Genomic DNA, 21,496 nt, shown 5'->3' with positions numbered 1-21,496 from the left:
GGCTCCCACCCATCCCTACCGTGGGCAGCTTTGCCTTCCTGGGCATCCCTCCTCCCCCAGGTGGCCGGGCCTGGCTCGCTGCCCGTCCAAGGCTCCTGCGCGGGGTCTCCACCCACACATTCCTGCGGCGTGAGGCGCCGCCGCTCCCTGCTGCCCCAGGCAAAGCCGTCATTTGTTCCCTTTGACGGCCCGGGAGGCTGCCAGGCTCTCCACCCCCACTTCCCAGTTGAGGAAACCGAGGCAGAGGAGGCTCAGGTGTGGCCAATCACCCTACATATCAGTTACCCTGGGCCGGGCCCACTGAGACCTGGGAGGGGCCACTTGGGACTTGAAGGATTGGGGGCTGCCCGGGCGTTAGGGAGAAAGCTCCCTACCCAACCGTGCAGAAGGCCTCAGAGGCCTGGGGGCTGGGCTCCCCCGTTCACATCGCCCTTTAGAGGACCACGTGTGGGCATTGGCCCGAGATCCGAAAGGGGCCGTCCTGTTCCCCATGGGCGCTGCCAGCGCCACGCACTCCTCTTTCTGCCTGGCCGGCCACTCCCGTCTGCTGTGACGCGCGGACGGAGAGCTGCCGGTGGACCCACGGTGCCTCCCTCTCTGGGATCTGTAAGTAACAACCTTTGAGCTCTTTCTGTTGTGGTGTGGATGGAATCTGTGCCTTCCATCTGGAGAACTGGGGCCGCCCCAGGCCGGGCTTCCAGCACCAGAGCGATGGTCAGGCTTCAGCTGGACGCAGATTTCACCCCGCAGGGCACATGCAGAGCCATTTGTTTGGAAGCGGCAGTCCTAAGGCAGCGCAGGTGCCTCCATGGCCCCAGCCCAGCCCTCCTGCAGGAGTAAAGGATGCAGATTCCAGGGCCCCCTGTGGCCTGCAGAGGCCCCTCAGAGCAGGAAGGGCCAGGCCCTCGGGGAGCCCCCACCCCAGGTGCTGAGGTCGTTGGGTCACATGGATGGGGTGGGGGGTGCCCAGGTCCCCCGTGATCCGATGGCCACGTTTCCTGCCTGGCTTCATGCACCCCAAGGGCTGGGGGTCCCACCCACCGCCCACTTTCTGGTTGTGGAGGGGTCTGTTTTTTTCCACCTTCTCAAGGTGTTCAGAGCCTCAGGGGCCTCCCCACTTCCTCTGGGGTCTGGGGGGAGTAGAGTCCGTCACCGGGAGGCTCTGTGGCTCCCCGAGACATTCCCCAGCGGCCGAGCAGACCAGGCAGTCTCTGCCTGTGGACAGGGCTGCTGAGCATGAGCGTGTTACCCCCATTTCTGAGCTGTGGGTGGAGCCCCCGGGCCTGGGCCAAGCTTTTCTGGAGGCAGCGCTATCCTCCTCAGCCGTGGTGGCCTTCCTGAAAGGGGTGAGTGTAGAAGCCGGTTCCCTCTTCTGTGGGCCCCACCCCCACCCCAGGAGGACAATTCTTGTTCAGGGAGGGGCTCCCCACCCACTTCCCCACCCCACACTGGCCCCACAGGCCTCCGGGCCCCACCCTAGAGAGTATAAGGGGCTCCCCAGGCTGCTCACTGGCCCAGCCCTGCCCCACCTGGACTGCGCCTGCAAGTGGGCTCAGAGAGGCCAAGTGGCCCAAAAAGACGCTGGTGGGTGGGAAGGGGCGGTGGCCTCTGTGCCCGCAGCGCCCCTCCTGCCCCAAGGGTGTTGTCTGCCTGGCAGGGTCTGCTGCAGCTGAAGGCGGGGGAGAAGGGAGGGAGCCACATCCAGGCGAGGGGGCTGCTGGACACAACCCCAGCAGGACCTGCTTGTCCTCCTGTGAGAGAGTGGGAAGACTCAGGCCAGCCCCCGCGGGCGGCAGCCCAGGCTGCTTGATCTAAGCTCTGCTCACACTGCCCTGCCCTTTCGGGAGAGGGGTGGGCGCCAACTGACGCCTGGGCGTCTGGGCTGGGGACCGGGATCTCAGACCCAGCCCTTCCCCTGGACAGGAGGAGCCAGTCGGGGAGACAGAGGGCTTAGTGGCTGGAGGGCAGGGCCAGGGTGCGGACGCAAGCTGCAGGTGCCACAGAAGTTTGCCCTGGGAGCCCCTCCTGGGCCCACGTGGCCCCAGGCTGGCCCAGGACAGAGGTGTGGGGTGAGAGCAGGGAGTCCCATCCTGAGTCATTGCCCTCCACAGACGCAGACCATGGCCTTGCTAACGGCTCGATCCCTGTTGGGGTCCTGTGGGACCCCCGCCCTCAGCAGCCTCCTGTTCCTGCTCTTCAGCCTCGGTAGGTACTAGATGGGCCTGCGGGTGAGGCGGGGACGGCCCAGGGGCCTTGTGGGCCGGGCCCTCACAAAGGCTTTGCCTGTCCCTGCCTTCTCCCTGGAGTGCCTGTGGTGGCCAAGTCCCAGCAGCAGTCTCTGCCCCCAGAGGTGACTGGAGCTGGAGACCCAGCCAGGGAGTGATGGGGCCTAGGACACAGTGGGGATGTCTGTGGGATGGGTGGTCTGACCGGCCAAGCAGCCGGGTCTCAGGGAAAGATGTGGAAGGCTGGGCTCCCTGGTGGAGTGTAGACCCCGTGCCTGGGGGACTGTGATGTCATGGGGTACACAGGGTACACGGGCCTGAGCCACCGGCCTCTGCCGCTTTGGGGCGTGCATAGGCCTGGCTGTGGGGGCAGCCGGGCTCTGCCTCCTTCCTCCCTTGGGTCAGGGCACACCCCAGAGGCCCGCCCCCCCCCCCTCCCCGCCAAGCTGTCCCCTCTGCCCCTTTAGGATGGGTACAGCCCTCGAGGGCCCTGGCTGGAGAGACAGGGCAGGTAAGGTCTCCTCTGGGGAAACGGGGGAGGGTCTTCAGGTCCCAGGTGGGGGTGCCATACTGTGTTCTCTCTGTCACGTATCCACGGTGCCTGCCAGTTTCCATGGTCCTTGCTTGCAAAGGGGCACCTGGACCTGCATATGACTGGCCTGAGAGCAGCCAGGTCTAGGGAGTAGCAGAGCTGAAATTGCACCTGGGTCCGGGAAGTAGCTGGATGAGAAGTAGCCAAGCCCATGGATCTGAGACATAGCCGGGTCTGCGAAGTAGCTGAACTTGGGGAGTACCTGGGCCCAGGGGTAGCGGGACCTGGGAACTCCTGCTCCAGAGAGCTGGTCTGAGCCATGTTCAGCAGGCCCTGTGCCCCCAGGAGGCTGCGCCCCTGGACGGAGTCCTGGCCAACGCACCTAACATTGCCAGGTGGGTCTGGGGTCCTCACAGCCCTCAAGAGTGAGGCTCCAGGGGCCCTGGGGACTGAGGGTGGGCTGGGGGCCCCATCCCCCGCACCCCTTCCCCGTGTTCCCTCCCTGTGTTCCCTCCCCCCGCGTCCCCTCCCCCTTCCTCCTCTGCTCCATGGCAGATCTGACTGGGCTCAGGACTGCGGGAGGGACTGACACCCCCCAGGTGATGGCGACTCCCGGCCCTTGAGGGCATCACCTGGCCTTGGGGGGAGGTCTGCAGGGAGCACCGGGGTCTTCCGGGGAGAGGTGGGGCTGTGGGGCTTGGGGAGCACTGGGTGGGCATTGCAGGGGAGGGGTGATCGTGGGTGCCCAGTACAACCCCTCCTGCAGCCTCTCGCCACGCCAACTCCTTGGCTTCCGGTGTGCGGAGGTGTCTGGCCTGAGCACGGAACGTGTCCAGGAGCTGGCTCTGGCCTTGGGACAGAAGAACGTCAAGCTCTCAGCAGAGCAGGTCAGTCTCAGTTGGGCTGAGGCAGGTGGGCACAGCTGGGGCTGAGGAAGTCTCAGGCAGCTCTGCAGTGCCCACCTCGCCACTACAGTCCCCTCTGTCCCTGCTGCCATCTCTCCCTGGCTAGTTCTTCCCAGAGTTCCTCTGGCCACCCAAGCCGACCACTAGCGCCTGTCCACATCAGGGGCTAGCTCCCCCGGAGCAGGTCTGATATGGCCCTGTGTGCTGGGCTCCCTTCAGGCTCTGCCCCAAGGGTGAATCTTTTGCAGGGGAGCGGCAGCCAGGCACAGGAGCCCACATTCCCTGGGGGCAGCGCTGCAGGTGGCCAGAGATCCCACAGATTCTCATGGCCAGGGCAGGGGTGTGTTGTGGTGGGCAGACTGGCCAGGCGACCCTGGCCCATCACGTGGGTGGCAGCCCGAAACGCTCTGTGCTGGACTCCCTGCCCCTGCAGCTGCGCTGTCTGGCTCACCGGCTCTCCGAGCCCCCCAAGGACCTGGACACCCTCCCGTTGGACCTGCTGCTATTCCTCAAGTAGGCCCTGCCCCCCACCCCCCGCCCCCTGAACCCACCCCACCCGGCTTCCGCCCCCAGCCCTCAGCCCCCAACCCCCTGCTCCTTGCCTCAGACCCCAGGCCACAGCAGAGACGTGGAGGCAGGCCGGGCCACCTCTCAGGGTGGGGACGGATGTGATCGGTGCGGCCTGTCCCCAGCACCCTCTCTCCACAGCCCAGACGCGTTCTCAGGGCCCCGGGCCTGCACCCGTTTCTTCTCCCGCGTAATGAGGGCCAACGTGGACCTGCTTCCTCGGGAGGCTCCTGAGCGACAGCGGCTGCTGGCTGCGGCTCTGGCCTGCCGGGTAGGGGCTGGGGCCAGCGCAGGGCGGAGAGGGCTCAGCAGTTCCAAAGGCGCTGAGGCCAGCCTCTCTGCAGGGCGTGCGGGGGTCTCTGCTGAGCAAGGCTGATGTGCAGGCTCTGGGAGGCCTGGCTTGCGACCTGCCTGGGCACTTTGTGGCTGAGTCGGCAGAAGTGGTGCTACCCCGGCTGGTGCGCTGCCTGGGACCCCTGGACCAGGACCAGCAGGAGGCAGCCAGGGCGGCTCTGCAGGGCGGAGGACCCCCCTACGGGTAAGTGAAGGTGTCTGGAACCTCGAAGGCTCACCTGGCGGCGTGGCATGAGCAGCGTGAGGACACCCACGGCCACGCCTCAAGGCCCAGGGTCAGTCACCTCTGCCACAACCCTGCCAATGCCCCCAGCGTCCCCTCCACAGCCAGGGGGTATGGCCTGGACTCTTCCCTCTCTATCTTGGGCTGCGTTTGGGGGTCCCTGAGCTGTGTCCCGTGTCTGCACAGCCCCCCGTCGACATGGTCCGTCTCCACCCTGGACGCTCTGCAGGGCCTGCTGCCCGTGCTGGGCCAGCCCATCATCCGCAGCATCCCGCAGGTGAGACCCTGATCCCCAGCCCGTGGGGATGCCCGGCCACCTGAGGCTCAGCCCGGGTCCTGCTTGTTCTCAGGGCATCGTGGCCGCATGGCGGCAACGCTCCTCTTGGGACCCATCCTGGCAGCAGCCTGAACAGACTGTCCTCCGGCCGAGGTTCCGGCGGGACGTAGAGAGTGAGTGCTGTGCCTTGCGCAGTCTGGCACCAGGCTGGGCAGCACCCCTGGGGGTGGGCATCTGCAGTTTAGGGTCTCACCTGCCCCTCTCCGGCTTTGCAGCATGTCCCATTATAACCACAGAGAGTGGACAGAATCCCTGTTTGCCAGTGGGTAAACTGAGGCACGGGCAGGGTCACAAATTGCCCAAGGCCTCATCTCACAGCAGGTGTGGGAAGAAGAAGGGGTCAAACAAACTCCGGCCCTGACCCCTGTGCCCTGCAGGGACAGCCTGTCCCCCAGGCAAGGAGGCCCATGAGATAAACGAGAGCCTCATCTTCTACAAGAAGTGGGAGCTGGAAGCCTGCGTGGATGCAGCCCTGCTGGCCGCCCAGATGGACCACGTGAACGCCATCCCCTTCACCTACGAGCAGCTGGATGTCCTGAAGCATAAACTGGATGAGGTAGTTCATGACTCAGGTTCCCGCCGGCCTGCTGTGTCCAAGCCATCCCCAGCCCCGCTGGGAGTGACGTGCGCCCTGCTGGTCTCTTGGCCTGCAGCTCTACCCACAAGGTTACCCCGAGTCTGTGATCCAGCACCTGGACCACCTCTTCCTTAAGATGAGCCCTGAGGACATTCGCAAGTGGAATGTGACGTCCCTGGAGACCCTGAAGGCATTGCTTGAAGTCAGCAAAGGGCACGAAATGAGTGCTCAGGTGACCGTCTGGCTTGGGGGTCATGTGGCATGAGATTGGGCAGGGCTGAGGGGCAGAGTGGGGGACAAAGCCTGAGGTTGGGTGGGCCTGGGGTCAGGGGCACAGCCTGTTAGGCTGGTGGTGGAGGGGTACATCTCTCCTTGCCACAGGGCTCCTCAATGGCCCCCTCCCACAGGTGGCCACCGTGATTGACCGCTTTGTGATGGGAAGGGGCCAGCTAGACAAAGACACTCTAGACACCCTGACCGCCTTCTACCCCGGCTACCTATGCTCCCTCAGCCCTGAGCAGCTGAGCTCCGTGCCCCCCAGCATCATCTGGTGAGTCCCCAGAGCTCTGCCCGGCAAGGTGGGTCCGTGTGCTGGCGCTCACTGTCCACCCACCCTGTCCCCAGGGCGATCAGGCCCCAGGACCTGGACACGTGTGGCCCGAGGCAGCTGGACGTCCTCTATCCCAAGGCCCGCCTTGCTTTCCAGAACATGAATGGGTCGGAATACTTCGTGAAGATCCAGTCCTTCCTGGGTGAGCCAGGGAGTCCCTGGCCAGGGTGGGCACCACAACGGGGGAGCCACAGACTCCACTTGGGGGGTGCCAGGCCTTTGCCTCGCTGGGCCGCCTGCTGCCAGGGTAACGGGGTGGTCACCCGCCCTCTGCCCCCAGGGTGTGTGTGGCCTTAGGGGCTGCAGGTTCTGACCCCAGCTCAGGGTGCCAGCCACCTCCAGAGTCTCCCACGCCCGGGGGTCAGGCGGCCAGGCAAGCCCAGGCCCTGGAATCCCTAAGGAAAAAAGGAAGCCCTTTAAGGCAAGTGGGCTTCCTGTAGCCCGTGGTCAAGGGCCTGGGGGTGTGAGGCTAGGCCTCAGCTCCGGCATCTCTCCCGGCGGGCAGGTGGGGCCCCCACGGAGGATTTGAAGGCTCTCAGTCAGCAGAATGTGAGCATGGACTTGGCCACGTTCATGAAGCTGCGGACAGATGCGGTGCTGGTACGGCCAGCGGGAGGAGGGGCGAGTGGAGGAGGGGCGAGTGGAGGAGGGGCGAGTGGAGGAGGGGCGAGTGGAGGGGGTGAGTGGAGGAGCCCCGGTGGAGGGGCGAGTGGAGGGGGGCGTGGAGGGGGGTGTGTGGAGGGGGGGGCGCATGGAGGGGGGCGTGGAGGGGGGGCGAGTAGAGGGGGGGCGAGTGGAGGAGGGGCCAACGGGGGGCGGGAGGGCACGTAAGGTGGGTCCACAGTGGGGCGAGGCCTTAGGAAGGGCAGTGTCCTCGCGTGTGGTGGGGCCTAGGGAAGGGCAGCCATTGAGCTGAGGTCAGCTGGCCAGAGGCCTCCAAAGTCTGGAGAGGCTGTGGCGGGCATCTGTGGGTGGGGCAGTTTGGACACAGGAGAGCCCGGCAGCCTGCTGGCAGTGCTGGGGGCAGGAGACCCTCCTTGATGGCTGCCCGGGGGCTCTGGCAGCCGTTGACCGTGGCTGAGGTGCAGAAACTTCTGGGACCCCACGTGGAGGGCCTGAAGGCGGAGGAACGGCACAGCCCCGTGCGGGACTGGATCCTAGGGCAGCGGCAGGACGACCTGGACACGCTGGGGCTGGGGCTACAGGGCGGCATTCCCAACGGCTACCTGGTCCTAGATCTCAGCGTGCGAGGTGGGTGGGCGGCCCAGCCAGGGCTGGGGGCAGGGCCGGGGGCAGGGCCGGGGGCGTGGAGGTGGGCGCTCTGAGTCACCCCTCTCTCCATAGAGGCCCTCTCGGGGACGCCCTGCCTCCTAGGACCTGCACCTGTTCTCACCGTCCTGGCCCTGCTCCTGGCCTCCACCCTGGCCTGAGGGCCCCACTCCCTTGCTGGCCCCAGCCCTGCTGGGGATCCCCGCCTGGCCAGGAGCAGGCATGGGTGGTGCCTGTTCCACCCCAAGAGAACTCGTGCTCAGTAAACGGGAACATGCCCCCTGCAGACACGCCTTGTGGCCTCCGAGGACTTTCTGGGACCCCACCAGCGTGGCTCCTCTCCCTCTGGTCTTGGGTCCCCAGGCCAGGTGGGGGCCCTTGGAGGCCTTCCTGACCCTGCTGCCACTGTGCTGAGGGCCAGGCCAGCACTCAGGGTGGCCCCAGTAGACGGCAGTGGGAGTCCTGTGCCCCTGTCCCCACAGGCTTGGCCCCGGCTAGGACATTCCTGGGCCCCCCTGTTCACGCCCTGAGCACAGACATGGACAGGACCACGACCTTGGACTTTATTCACATCCAGCAGTGAAGTCAGTGGCTCCCGGCCCCGGCCCCGGCCCCGGCCCCAGTCCTCCGCAGGGCCCAGGCAGCATCTTCCATGGCCCGTCTGGGCCTGTGGCTGTGCGGGAGGCACCTCCTTAGGGCCTGGTCCTCAGTCCAGCTCTCAGGGCCTGGAGGCGGGGATGGGCGGGGCGGTCTAGGAGGTGGGGCTCAAGTAGGTTGGCCTGGCCTAGAGCTGGCCCCTCAGCCCAAGTGGGCGTCCAACTGAATCCAACAGCCCTGTTTTTCCTGCACCTGACCCTTGTGAACCCAGCCACCCTAAGGCAGTGCTGTCCAACAGAAACCAGGGTGCAAGTCCCCCAGTGCAGCAGCCACAGGAGGCTGGAAGGCAGTGCCACCGCCAGGGGCAGGTACCCCAGGAGGGCCCACAGGCTGCCTGTAGATGGAACAGGGAAGCCACCATCAGTCCCACCATATGCTACCCCCATATCCACCCCCTGGAGCCAGACAGGCCTGGGCAGCCCCTCTCTCTGGCTGGGGAGGGTGGGGACAGCCAGCGAGGACACCCACCTGCAGCTGCTCTTCTGGGCCCCAACAAAGGTCTCAAAGCTTCCCCTGCCCCCACTTTCTGCTGGTCAGTGGGTTTTAGGGGAGGCAGCTGCGTCTCTAAGTCAGTGGGCAATGAAGGGTGAAGCAGGGTTGGCCAGCCTCATCCCAGGAGGCAATGGACAAAGCTGGTGGACAGCCTGTGGGAGTGGCCATGAGGCGGGGACGGGTCTGAGAGGGCCCTGGGCAGAGGGGACCAAGCCGGAGGGCTGTGGGGGCCATACCTGAGGTGGAGGCCTGAGCATCGTTCGCGGGCAGGCCCAAGGTGTGGACCAGATGCAGCGCTTGGTGGCTGGTGCTGGGGGGCCCGCTGGTGCCGTGGGCTGGGCTGGTGGGGCCGACAGGGCCAGCGGGGCTGGCGTCCAGGCCGAGCTGGCCCAGGGCGGAGCTGTTGAGGCCGTGGAGCCAGGACCTGACGGTGGGGTGGCTGCGGGCCTTCTGCAGGTCTCCCACGTTGCGGCCCAGCAGTGCAGTCACGTCGCCGACATCCAGGCTCTGCGGGGAGGGGTGGGGCAGAGGGGCCATGGGGCCACCTTCCGGGCCAGGGGAAGACCCACAGGGTGGGCCAGACCCAGGATCGGGCAGATGGCGGGAGTGAGGCCCAGAAACGGCCGGGAGCAGGGAAGTGGGGGTATGCTGGCTGTGACCTGTGACCTAGGGGCTCCCCCGCCTGGGACAGCCCTGTACCCCCCCACCCCCACCCCCACCCCCACCCCCACCCCCACCCCCACGAGGCAGCCCGGCCCCACCTGCAGCACACGGGGGTTCAGGCTGGTGAAGGTGTCCATGTCCATGGAGATGTTGGCCTGGGCCAGGTGCCACAGCTCCTTCACCCGCACACCGCCTGGGGGGACAGGGGTGAGGGGGGTGGGGCTCCACCAGGGGAACTGCCTGGGGGGACAGGGGTGAGGGAGGGTGGGGCTCCACCAGGGGAGCCGCCTGGGGGGACGGGGTGAGGGGGGTGGGGCTCCACCAGGGGAGCCGCCTGGGGGGATGGGGTGAGGGAGGGTGGGGCTTCTGGGGGAAGGGTGCCCACCCACGGACAGGGCTCACCAAGGTAGGGGCGCATGAGGCGGTAGTAAGCAGCTGGGGTTCTGCTGCTGCCAAAGGCCTCACAGGCCTTGGCATAGAGCACATCCTTCCGGCTCTGGGGGCAGGAGGACACATCCAGGGCCCCGGCCAGCCTGTGGGAGGCGGGAGGCTGAGGAGTCGGCCACCAGCCCCCACCCTTCCAACGGCTGGGCATGGCCCTCCCTTCCAGAGCCACAGCTTTCCTCTCGCCCTCTGTCCTGGGGTGAACAGGGTTCCCCCAAATTCACATCCACCCAGAACCTTAGAATGTGACCTTGTTGGGAAATAGGGTCATTGCAGATGGGATAAGATGAGGTCGGACTGGATCAGGTGGGCCCTAAACCAATGACTGGGGGCCTTCTAAGAACAGGGAAAGCTGAGGGCAGGGCGCGGTGCTCTCGCCTGTCATCCCAGCACTTTGGGAGGCCTGGGCGGGCGGATCACGAGGTCAGGAGATCAAGACCAGCCTGGCCAACATGGTGAAGCCCCATCTCTACTAAAAATACAAAAATTAGCCGGGCGTGGTGGGCGCCTGTAATCCCAGCTACTCGGGAGGCTGCGGCAGAATTGCTTGAACCCAGGAGACAAGACAGAGGTTACAGTGAGCTGAGATAGCGCCACTTAACTCCAGCTTACGCGGCAGAGTGAGACTCCATCTCAAAAACAAACAAAAGGGAAATCTGAGGGCTGGACACGGTGGCTCACGCCTGTAAATCCCAGCACTTTGGGAGACTGAGGCGAGAGGATTGCTTGAGCCCAGGAGTTCGAGACCAGCCTGGGCAACATAGTGAGACCCCGTCTCTTAAAAAAAGAAATGTGGACACAGACGGGGGAGAGCGCGGCGTGAGGATGGAGGCAGAGATGGGGTTGATGTATCCATAAGCCCAGGGGCGCCAAACCTTGTCAGCAACACCAGAAGCTGGAGGAGGCAGGAAGGGTTCTCCCTGCAGGGTTCAGAGGGGATAGGGACTGCCAGCACCCTGATTTCAGACCTCTGGCCTCCAGAACTGAGAGAATATATTTCTCTTTAAAATTACCCAATTCGGCTGGGTGCAGTGGCTCACACTTGTTATCCCAGCACTTTGGGAGGCCGAGGAGGGTGAATCGCTTGAGGTCAGGAGTTCGAGACCAGCCTGGCCAACATGGTAAAAACCCGTCTCTACTAAAAATACAAAAATTAGCCGGACATGGTGGCGGGTGCCTATAATCCCAGTTACTCGGGAGGCTGAGGTGGGAGGATTGCTTGAGCCCAGGGGGCAGAGGTTGCAGTGAGCCGAGATTGCGCCACTGCACTCCAGCCTGGGTGACATAGTGAGATTGCCTCAAAAAATAAATAAATAGGCGGGGCACGATGGCTCATGCCTGTAATCCCAGCACGTTGGGAGGCCGAGGCAGGTGGATCACGGGGTGAGGAGATTGAGACCATCCTGGCTAACCCGGTGAAAGCCCATCTCTACTAAAAATACAAAAAATTAGCCAGGCGTAGTGGTGGGCGCCTGTAGTCCCAGCTACTCAGGAGGCTGAGGCAGGAGAATGGCGTGAACCCGGGAGGCGGAGCTTGCAGTGAGCTGAGATCGTGCCACTGCACTCCAGCCTGGGCGACAGAGAGAGACTCCGTCTCAAAAAATAAATAAATAAAGTCACTCTGTCTGTGTACTTTGCTCAAAGCTAGAGTCCAGCCAGGGCAGCCCTGGGACTAATGCACCCCTGATGGCCTGGCTGAGCTGCCCTCCCTGGCCTCAGTTTCCCCTTGTGGTCCTCCTGGGCTGAGGCGGGAGCTGTCTCCGAGGCAGTGGGGGGTTGGGGTTGGCTCACCGGAGGTCCTGGGGACGGATGGTCTGGATCTGCTGAGGACTCATCCAGCACAGGCGGGTGCCCCCGATGGCCAGCAGCAGGGTGCCGGAGACTGTGCCATTGTGCTCCAGAAACTTCTGCAGCACAGCCTAGGGGCAGAGCCCCGGTCAGTGGGGCAGGCTGGGGCTAGGGGCCACCCACCTGCCCGCCCACCCAGGTGCCCTCACCTCTGTCTGGTTCTCCAGGGCCACGTCAGAGGCCAGAAGAGCCACGACCGTGTCCCGGGAGGTGATGCTCCTCTGGCCGATCTCGGTGCGGGAGTAGAGGTAGACCAGTGAGGTGATGAGCTGCAGCTGAGCCTCCGGAAGGCCTTGTGGGTAGATCTGAGCAGGTGGGCAGGGCTGGGCAGGGTCAGCAGAGTTGCCGCGCCCACCAGCCTCCCCGTCCCCACAGCCTGGCCGTGCACCTGTGCGAGCTTGGCCTTGACCACGCGCTGGCACTCAGTGGGCAGCGGGTGCTGCTACAGGGGGTCTAGGTTGGTTCTGAGGATGCGGCCGTCCAGGCAGGCCTCAAGCTGTGCACAGTCGTAGTGCACCAGGAAGAGGTCGTCCCGCAGCGTGGCGGCCGTGATGTTGCCTCGGACACTGGGTCTCCCTGGAGGTGCATGGGGTCCAGGCTGGTAACCGGGGCCTGGGGCAACCACCACTGCTGGCTCTGGGCGCCCTTTTTTTTTTTTTTTTTTTTTTGAGACAGAGTCTTGCTCTATCGCCTAGCAGCAGGACGCCAAAGGCTGGAGAGCAGTGGCATTGGTCTTGGCTCACTGCAACCTCTGCCTCCTGGGTTCAAGTGATTCTCCTGCCTCAGCCTCCTGAGTAGCTGAGATTACAGGCATGTGCCACCACGCTGGCTAATTTTTGTATTTCTAGTGGAGAAGGGGTTTCGCTGTGTCGGCCAGGCTGGTTTTGAACTCCTGACCTTAAATGAATCCTCCCACCTTGGCCTCCCAAAGTGCTGGGATTACAGGCCTGAGCCACTGCGCCCGGCCTTTCTTTTTTTAGGCAGAGTCTCGCTCTGTCGCCCAGGCTGGAATGCAGTGACACGATCTTGGCTCATTGCAACCTCCACCTCCCGGGTTCAAGCGATTCTCACTCCTCAGCCTCCCAAGTAGCTGGGATTACAGGCATGAGCCACCACACCCGGCTAATTTTTGTGTTTTTAGTAGAGATGGGGTTTCCCCATGTTGGCCAGGGCCAACTCTGGACCTCAAGTGATCTGCCTGCCTCAGCCTCCCAAAGTGCTGGGATTACAGGTGTGAGCCACCGCGCCTGGCCCAGGCCCCCTCTTTGACCCCTTCCCCTCCCCTTCTGACCTTGGTCAGACCTTGGCTTTCCTTGAGTTCTAACCAAGAACTTGGCCAGACTACTTCTCTGAAGTCAGCCAGGCCCGAGGGAGGAGCCGGACTGGGGAGATGCAGGGTTCCAGGCCACAGCGGCCATACTGACCTGTGCTGAGCCTGGGCCTGGAGGACACTGGTTTGGTCTTGGACTCCAGAAAGCTGGTGACCAAGCGCCTGGCCTCGCGCCGGCGGAGCCTCCCCGCCCGGCATGTAGCCACCACGCTGCGGAAGAAGCCCAGGCCCACGGCCTGGCAGGGCAGGTGTGGGCTGAGGTTGGAGGCCCAGGCCCCCGTGCCACAGCCCGCTTGTGCCCACCCCGGGGCCCCCTCATACCTCCTGCACCTGTGCCCACAGGTGAGGGCTGATGTATGTGGCCAGGGGCCCCAGGGCCTGTAGCCCCTCCAGTGTCCAGGAGCCAGGGGCCCTGGGGTGCACAAAGGGGCGCAGTGTTGGGTCCAGGGCAGGCCCCCCGCCCCGGGAGCCCCTGCCCCTCTGTGGACACCCAGCAGGCAGGAGGAGCACCCAGTAGGTGCTTGACCACCCAGTCCCTGACTGGCACCCACGAGAGGGACGCCCCCACCACAGCCAATAGGACAGCACCCCAACCCTCTGCCCCCACGGCCGCAGGACCCGGTGAGGCTGAGGCCAGAGGTCAGATGTCAGTGGGCTGTGGACATCAGTAACCTCTTGGGCCGACCCCAGGTTGCCTCCCGTCTCGTCCCCGCCTCCTCGCCCGGCCCCATGACACCCACCCGAGCGAGGTCTTCCCACCGGCCAGCAGTGAGTTGAGGGCAATGCGCTGGGTGGCGGTCAGCCGGGGGCAGCGCCGCAGGTTCTCCAGCACGCTGGGGTCCGCGGCACCGATGCTGGACGTGTCCATGTCACACACCAGGGCCCCGAGCAGTTGCAGGTCCGAGGCGCTGAGTCGCGGGCGGGCCACCCCCTGCAGGGCCAGCAGGTCGGCGCCCAGCGGGAGGCTGCCTCCAAAGCACCGGGCCCATCCTGCCCAAGCGCCCACCAGGCAGGCCACAGCCGCCCCCCACCCGCCCCGGCCCACCCCACCCAGCGCCCACCAGGCAGGCCACAGCCGCCCCCCACCCGCCCTGGCCCACCCCACCCAGCGCCCACCAGGCAGGCCACAGCCGCCCCCTACCCGCCCCGGCCCACCCCACCCAGCGACCACCAGGCAGGCCACAGCCGTACGCCGCAGGGCGACCCTCTGGTCGGGTAGATGGCTCAGCAGCTCCATGTCCCCCTGGGCGGCACGGCGGACGAAGGCCCGGCAGTCGGCTTCCCGCACCTGGCTAAGGCTGCAGGTGAGTGTGAGGCTGTCAGGCCGATGGGGGTCGGGGCCGGAACTTCCAGCAGCCCTGAGGTCCCCTGGGGCGTTGAGGGCCCCCAGGACTCCTGTGGCCGGTCAGGGAGGGGCACTCACTTGTAGAAGAGCAGCAGGTTGGGTGGGTGGAGCGTGAAGTCGTCGTGGAGGCCGCACCGTGACGCCAGGTTGGCCAAGCAGCTGAGCTGGGCAGAAGGGTGCCGCTCACTCCCTCGTCCACTCTGGACTCGCCGTGGCAACCCGTGGGCGCCTTTCCCCTCTGCGGAGGCCTCAGGCCCCAGTTCCCACCCACTTCTCAGGCCCCGTTTTCCACATGTCAGGTCCTCCCCACGGCCACCCGTGCCCGCCCCTCTGCCTGGAGGGGAACCCCGCACAGCAGAACAGTCCTTCAAACGGCCGCCCCCAGCCCCTCCGCAGCCTCCTCACTGATGGGGTGTTAAAGCGCAGATGCTGGGCGGGTGTAGATGATTGCCTGTCTCCACCAAGGAGACCCCACGACGCCGGGGTTGGGGGTCTCCTCCGGTGCAGCCCCTTGGCAGGTTCCCAAGTGGACTCTGGGTGGTGCCCTCGGCTCCACCTGACAGCCTCCTCCTGGCACCGGGGCTCTGCCAGGCCTGGCCTCCACCCCCCACCCCATGCTCCCTGAGGCTCTGCTCGCCCTTCTCAGCCTCTGCAGCACGCTGCCAGCCTCAGCACCCGTGCCTAGGCTTGTCTAGCCTGGCCTTTGAGGTCATTTCAAGGGTTTTTAGCCCATTCCTCAGAGGGCCCTTCGACTGATTTTATGTCAACCAAGCCTGTGGGACGTACGGTGCATAAGGCGAGGGGCTTTGAGGCAGACAAGGACGGCCCCAGAGTTTTTTATTTTTATTTTTATTTTGAGACGGAGTCTTGCTCTGTCACCCAGGCTGGAGTGCAGTGGCCCCATCTCGGCTCACTGCAAGCTCCGCCTCCAGGGTTCACGCCATTCTCCTGCCTCAGCTTCTCCGAGTAGCTGGGACTACAGGCGCCCGCCACCACGCCCGGCTAATTTTTTGTATTTTTAGTAGAGACGTGGTTTCACTGTGGTCTCGATCTCCTGACCTCGCGATCCGCCCGCCTCGGCCTCCCAAAGTGCTAGGATTACAAGCGTGAGCCACCGCACCTGGCCGGCCCCAGAATTTTGTGCAGCCCCCACCAGGGTCTCATCCCTGAGGAGGACCCCACCCAGGGTGGGGGCTCGGGGACCCTTCTGCAGCCTGAAAGGAGCCCCGGGGAATGGAGCACGGGCTGCCAGCCCCCTGCAGCGCAAGGTCCTCCTGGCTGAGAGGGAGGGGAAGAAAAACCCTGACTGAAAAACACCCAGAATGCCTGTGAGCTGGAACAGAATGTTCAGGGTGTTTGATTATCAAAAGAAAGGCAAAAAGCAGGCCAGGTGTGGTGGCCCATGCCTGTAATCCCAGCACTTTGGGAGGCTGAGGGCTGATCACTTGAGCTCAGGAGTTCCAGACCAGCCTGGCCAACACAGTGAGACCACCTGTTTCTAAAAAGAATTGCAAAGTTAGGCCGGGCGCCGTGGCTCACACCTGTAATCCCAGCAGTTTGGGAGGCTGAGGCGGGCGGATCACCTGAGGCCAGTTTGAGACCAGCCTGGCCAATATGGTGAAACCTCGTCTCTAGTAAAAATACAAAAATATTAGCCGGGCGTGGTGGCGGGCGCCTGTAGTCTCAGCTACTTGGAAAGCTGAGGCAGGAGAATCACTTGAACCTGGAAGGCAGAGGTTGCAGTGAGCTGAGATCACGCCACTGCACTCCAGCCTGGGCGACAGAGAGAGACTCCATCTCAAAAAACAAAAACAACCATCCCAGCTACTGGGGAGGCTGAGGTGGGAGGATGGCTTGAATCTGGGAGCTGAGGTTGCAATGAGCTGCGATGGTGCTACTGCTCTCCAGTCTGGACAATAGAGTGCGATCTTATCTCAAAAAATAATAATCATAATACAATTTTAAATGTTTTAAAGAAGAGAAAGCCCAGGTGCGGTGGCTCATGGCTGTAATGCCAGCACTTTGGGAGGCCGAGACGGGCGGGTCACTTGAGGCCAGGAGTTTGAGACCAGCCTGAGCAACATGATGAAACCTCGTCTGTATTAAAAATTCAAAAATTAGCCGGGCGTGGTGTCACGCGCCTGCAATCCCAGCTACCTGGGAGGAGGCTGAGGCAGGAGAATTGTTTGAATCCGGGAGGCAGAGGTTGCAGTGAGCTGAGATCGTGCCACTGCACTCCAGCCTGGGTGACAGAGTGAGACTCTGTCTCAAAAATAAATGAGAGAAAAAAAGACTGTGGCAATATGATACTAAATTATAAATGAGACCTATGGCCATGCCAGGCAGAGGGGAGGTGGTGCCTGCTGGCTGTCCCTCCGTCCCTCCTGTGGCCTCCTTGTCTGAGTTGAAAGCGTTCCCTATTTGCTGAGTCCATGTTTTACACAGGGCTTTATTCCTTTAACTGGTTACAAACGAAAGAGTCTCTGAATCCACCTATGACTTATAAGCCCCCAATTCGAGATATCCTGCCTTTTCAGGGAGAACGGGCTGATGTCTGCCTACTCCGTGTTCTCTTCTGTCTCTTTGCCTGTAACTCCTGCCTCCCGGACGCCTAGAAAACCAACCTGCAACCTGCCGGCCTCGGGCGCTCACACCTCTTGAGACTGTTTCCTCGGGCTGGGGTCACTCATACGGCTCAGATAACTCTAAACTATGTCACTGTGTGGTTTTCCCGTGAAGCGGTGGAGGTCTTTCTGCCTTTCCCTTTTCCTGGACGGCCCTGCACAGGCCAGGATCCTGCAGCCTGTGCAGCGAGAGGCCTGTGGGCTGTCAAATCCGCTCTGGGGGCCCGGGGTATGCACCCCAAGTCGGGCTCCGTTCCCCGCAGAGGTGGGTGGGGAGGGGAGGGTGAGCCCTCGTCCTCGCTGGGGACACAGGGTGCGGCATCTGCAGGCAAGTTGGCTAAAAAGTCCTGGAAGTGGATAAGCGTGGGCTGCACCCAAAAGTCCCCCTGCCTCCTGGTGGACCTCCCGTCCTGGGGGGCCACAGAGACACACTCCAGGTGGTTTTGAAGTTGGTGGGTTGGCTTCCACACAGCCCTCCTGCTCTAGGGGGCTGCACACCCCGTCCCGACTGTGGTCACACTGGGTCCTGCCCCAGCTCTCGCTTAGCCGTCCCTCACCTCTGACACCTGAACCCATGTGCCCGTCCCTATCCGGGCCCGTCCCTCAGAGCCTGGCCTTGGCCGCCCCCCCACCCACCCACTCACACTCCTTCCCGCTCACCTGCCAGGCCTGGAGGGGGACCTGCAGCAAGGCCAGCCTCTGGATTAGGACTGAGAGCTGGTCCCAGGGCAGCTGGCTGGCCGGCTGGCACCAGAAGCCTTGCAGCAGGGAGCAGTTGGCACTGGCGGAGAGGAGGAGACAGTGGCAGGGAGGGTCCAGGAGGGGTGGAAGCAGCTGAGGGCAGCTGGGCTGCACACAGCCTGCAGGACCGAGGTCTGACTCCATCGCTCCCCAACACTGAAGGAGGGAGAGTGGGAGGTGGTACCCCCTACACAGGCAAGATCCTGCTTCACTCACTCACTCATTCACTCATTCACTCACTCATTCACTCACTCATTCACTCATTCATTCACTCATTCACTCACTCACTCATTCACTCATTCACTCACTCACTCATTCACTCACACATTCACTCACTCACTCATTCACTCACTCATTCACTCACTCACTCACTCATTCACTCATTCACTCACTCACTCATTCACTCACTCACTCATTCACTCACTCATTCACTCACTCACTCACTCATTCACTCATTCATTCACTCATTCACTCACTCATTCACTCATTCACTCACTCATTCACTCACTCATTCACTCATTCACTCACTCACTCATTCACTCACTCATTCACTCGTTCACTCACTCACTCATTCACTCACACATTCACTCATTCACTCACCCACTCACTCATTCACTCATTCACTCGTTCGTTCACTCATTCACTCGTTCATTCACTCATTCACTCACTCATTTTTACTCACTCATTCACTCACTCACTTGCTCATTTTCACTCATTCACTCACTCACTCATTCACTCACTCTTATTCACTCACTCATTCACGCATTCATTCACGCATTCATTCACTCACTCTTATTCACTCGTTTCACTCATTCATTCACTCACTCATTTTCATTCATTCATTCACTCACTCATTTTCATTCATTCATTCACTCACTCATTCACTCATTTTCACTCATTCATTCACTCACTCACTCATTCACTCCTTCATTCATTCTCTCCTTCATTCTTTCTCTCCAGAACACCCTGTGGGGCCAGGCTCTTGGCTGCACACAGAGCTTTAGGTGTGGCCCCTGCCTAGACCCTGGGGCAGCACTTCCTCCTGAGGCTGGGTCCCAGCTGGCCGGGAGCTCAGGTGGCTCCCTGACCACCCCTACTGGCTGCTGAGGCACCTGAGGAGGAGACACCCCCACCCAGGGCTTTGGCACCTGCTGGGCAGCCCCGGGGAAGCCGTCTCCCCAGCCTTCCTTGTGGTGTGACTCTAATCCAGTCAAACACAGAGTGGGCCTTGTGCCACTCAGGACCCCAGCCCTGCCTCACAGACGCCCTGATTAGTCAATTGACCAGCCTGTCACTGTCACTAACTCTGAAGGACGGGGAGGAGGGCCAAGCCCAGCATGAGGTTCCAGGCAGTGCGGGGAACCAGAGTGTCCTCTGGGGTGGGCAGAGGTGGCAGGGCCTGATGGTTGAGGCCTCGGCAGTGGCTGAGGGACCCACACCCGGCCGTGTAGGTCCAAAGCTGGACACTGGACACTGAGTCATCTCAGGGCCCTCCAAAGTGGAGCAAGAGACGGCAGCCTCAGCGTGCAGACTGCTGGCGGCCACCCCCAGACCCCTCCCCATCCCTTTGTCTGACCCCTCCCCGGGCCCGACCAAGAAGCAGACCCCCACGGCAGGAGGGCTGCACTCACCTGGCCCTCAGGTTGGCCCTGCTGGCATCCAGCCCTCCTAGGGAAAGACCCTTGGCCTGGGGCCCAGAGCAGTGGGCAGCAAGGGACAGGAGGAGGGTGAGGCCTGAGCTCTGCAGGGCACCTGGAATAAGGTAGGCTGTGAGGGTCCCAGCGGGAGCAGGGGCCGGGGCATCTGGGTCCCAGGGTGGACCTGTGACCCCCACCATGGGGGTCTCCTTGAGGCCAGAGGACACGGAGGAACTTCTGGTGCCCCACAGCACCGGCCACCTGTGCACGGCCTGGGCCCGAGCGCAGGGCGTGTCTGGTGGTGCATGCACAAGCGTGATGCTGTGGATGGGTGCAGGCACGCACGCGTAGGTGACAGTGTGCGTGGGTAGGTGACAGTGTGCACGTGTAGGTGACAGTGTGCACGTGTGACAGAGTGCACGGGTAGGTGACAGTGTGCACGGGTATACAGCACAGGCGTGAGGCTGTAGTGTGCACGTGTAGGTGACAGTGTGCACGAGTAGGTGACAGCTGTGTGCACGGGTGGGTGACAGTTGTGTGCACGGGTAGGTGACAGCTATGTGCACGGGTAGGTGACAGTTGTGTGCACGGGTAGGTGACAGCTGTGTGCATGGGTAGGTGACAGTTGTGTGCATGGGTAGGTGACAGCTGTGTGCATGGGTAGGTGACAGTGTGCATGGGTAGGTGACAGTGTGCACGGGTAGGTGACAGCTGTGTGCACGGGTAGGTGACAGTTGTGTGCACGGGTAGGTGACAGTGTGCACAGGTAGGTGACAGCTGTGTGCATGGGTAGGTGACTGTGCATGGGTAGGTGACAGCTGTGTGCATGGGTAGGTGACAGCTGTGTGCACGGGTAGGTGACAGTGTGCACGGGTAGGTGACAGTTGTGTGCACGGGTAGGTGACAGTGTGCACGGGTAGGTGACAGCTGTGTGCATGGGTAGGTGACAGTGTGCACGGGTAGGTGACAGTTGTGTGCATGAGTCTGGCAGTGTGTGCACATGTCCACCTGTGTTGCACATGTGTGAGATGGCAGGTGCATATGTGTGAGCTCCTTCTACCTTCAGCCAGATGCCCTGTGGCTCTGTGTCCTCACAGTGGAGCCCTGAGACCCCTAAGGCAGCAGAGCTGTGGGGGCAGAAGCCACCTTCAAGGGCCCCGGCTGCTCAGCTCTGCAGTGGGGGTCACGGCAGGGCCTCCCAGCAGGAACTGGGAGCCCAGCCCATGTTCCTGCTTTGGAAACCCAGCCTAGGAAAGGGGTTTGGGTGCAAGGGAGCCCCCTTATCTTGCTGGCCCTGGGGAGACCACGTGGTGAAGTCTCTTCCGGCAGGCGTTGAGCAGGGGTCGCCGCAGCCCACACAGATCTGCCCACGGCCTCCTGGGCTGCTGGGGCCCGGCCCACCCCTCTCAGGGAGGGTGAGGCACTGGGCAACCCTGGCCTTAGAGCCCGGCCCTGGCTGTGCCCGGGCTGCCCGAGAGAATGCTGTCTCCACTCACCCTCCCACCGTTTCCCCAGAAGCCATGTCCAGCTGCCTGGGCCAGGAGTGGCCCCTTCTGGCCAAGCTTGCCTGCCCTGCCTCACCCTCCCGGGACCCCCATGCCTGCTGGGGAGGGCTGGGCTCACAGTGCCCTGGCAGCCCCACCCCCGGCCTGCTGCTGCTGGGCAGGGCCCACCTTCTCCTTCCTTGGTTTGGGGCAGACCCTCGCTCAGGAGAATGGGGTGGCCAGGGCCCTGGGCGCTCCCATGCCTGCGGGATGGCTTTGCCACATGGGCCTGGCACTCTGGAGGCCCCCTTTCTGCATGGAGGTCTCGTCTCACCCACTCTGGGGCCCATGTCTGTGCGGTGGCGTGCACTGGTCATCCTGGCTGAGACGTCCCAGGGCAGGAAGGTGCTGGGGCCACGGGCAGTGGGTCCAGGACTAGCTGGAGAGGCATGACAGAGGCGAGACACAGGTGAGACACACAGGCTGGCCCCGCACTGCCTCCCACCCCCTAGGGTGTGGAGAGGGAGGGTGCAGTCTGGGCTCACCCAGGGCAGCGTGGCCAGAGCTGCGGCTCTCCCACCTTCGGGGGGAAAGGATCCATAAACAGTGAAAGGCAGCAGCGGGGAGCAGGA

General features: G+C 63.1%; 2 protein-coding genes across 3 annotated transcripts; one reads left to right on the top strand and one right to left on the bottom strand.

The window, feature by feature from the left end:
* On the top strand, window positions 1-7,885 carry MSLN (mesothelin). 2 transcript variants are annotated; one of them, XM_055241268.2, is made up of 17 exons: window positions 1-606; window positions 2,112-2,205; window positions 2,693-2,736; window positions 3,103-3,152; window positions 3,524-3,644; window positions 4,096-4,175; window positions 4,371-4,500; window positions 4,574-4,767; window positions 4,993-5,083; window positions 5,157-5,256; window positions 5,521-5,699; window positions 5,797-5,952; window positions 6,128-6,270; window positions 6,345-6,472; window positions 6,836-6,930; window positions 7,395-7,581; window positions 7,675-7,885. In XM_055241268.2, exons 2-17 carry the CDS (start codon window positions 2,121-2,123, stop codon window positions 7,758-7,760), a joined length of 1,869 nt encoding a protein of 622 aa, XP_055097243.1. In that variant the 5' UTR covers window positions 1-606; window positions 2,112-2,120; the 3' UTR covers window positions 7,761-7,885. The 2 variants fall into 2 exon arrangements, with proteins under 2 accessions (XP_055097243.1, XP_063473043.1); XM_063616973.1 differs by having other exon boundaries at window positions 568-1,346.
* A 498-nt stretch (window positions 7,886-8,383) lies between these two features.
* Window positions 8,384-21,241, bottom strand: LOC129462356 (mesothelin-like protein). The gene is given in 16 exon segments (XM_055242287.1): window positions 8,384-8,488; window positions 8,490-8,590; window positions 8,985-9,255; window positions 9,510-9,604; window positions 9,814-9,944; window positions 11,647-11,774; window positions 11,853-12,008; window positions 12,092-12,275; window positions 13,124-13,269; window positions 13,355-13,445; window positions 13,774-13,964; window positions 14,205-14,331; window positions 14,457-14,542; window positions 17,663-17,783; window positions 19,375-19,495; window positions 21,199-21,241. Coding segments are annotated over 16 exon segments (2,097 nt in total).
* Between the last annotated feature and the right edge of the window lie 255 nt (window positions 21,242-21,496).

Source organism: Symphalangus syndactylus, chromosome 14 (genome assembly GCF_028878055.3).
Source record: "Symphalangus syndactylus isolate Jambi chromosome 14, NHGRI_mSymSyn1-v2.1_pri, whole genome shotgun sequence".
NCBI lineage: Eukaryota > Metazoa > Chordata > Mammalia > Primates > Hylobatidae > Symphalangus > Symphalangus syndactylus.
Note: the sequence above shows the minus strand (reverse complement) of the source record. Positions and strands in the feature narration are given on the sequence as shown.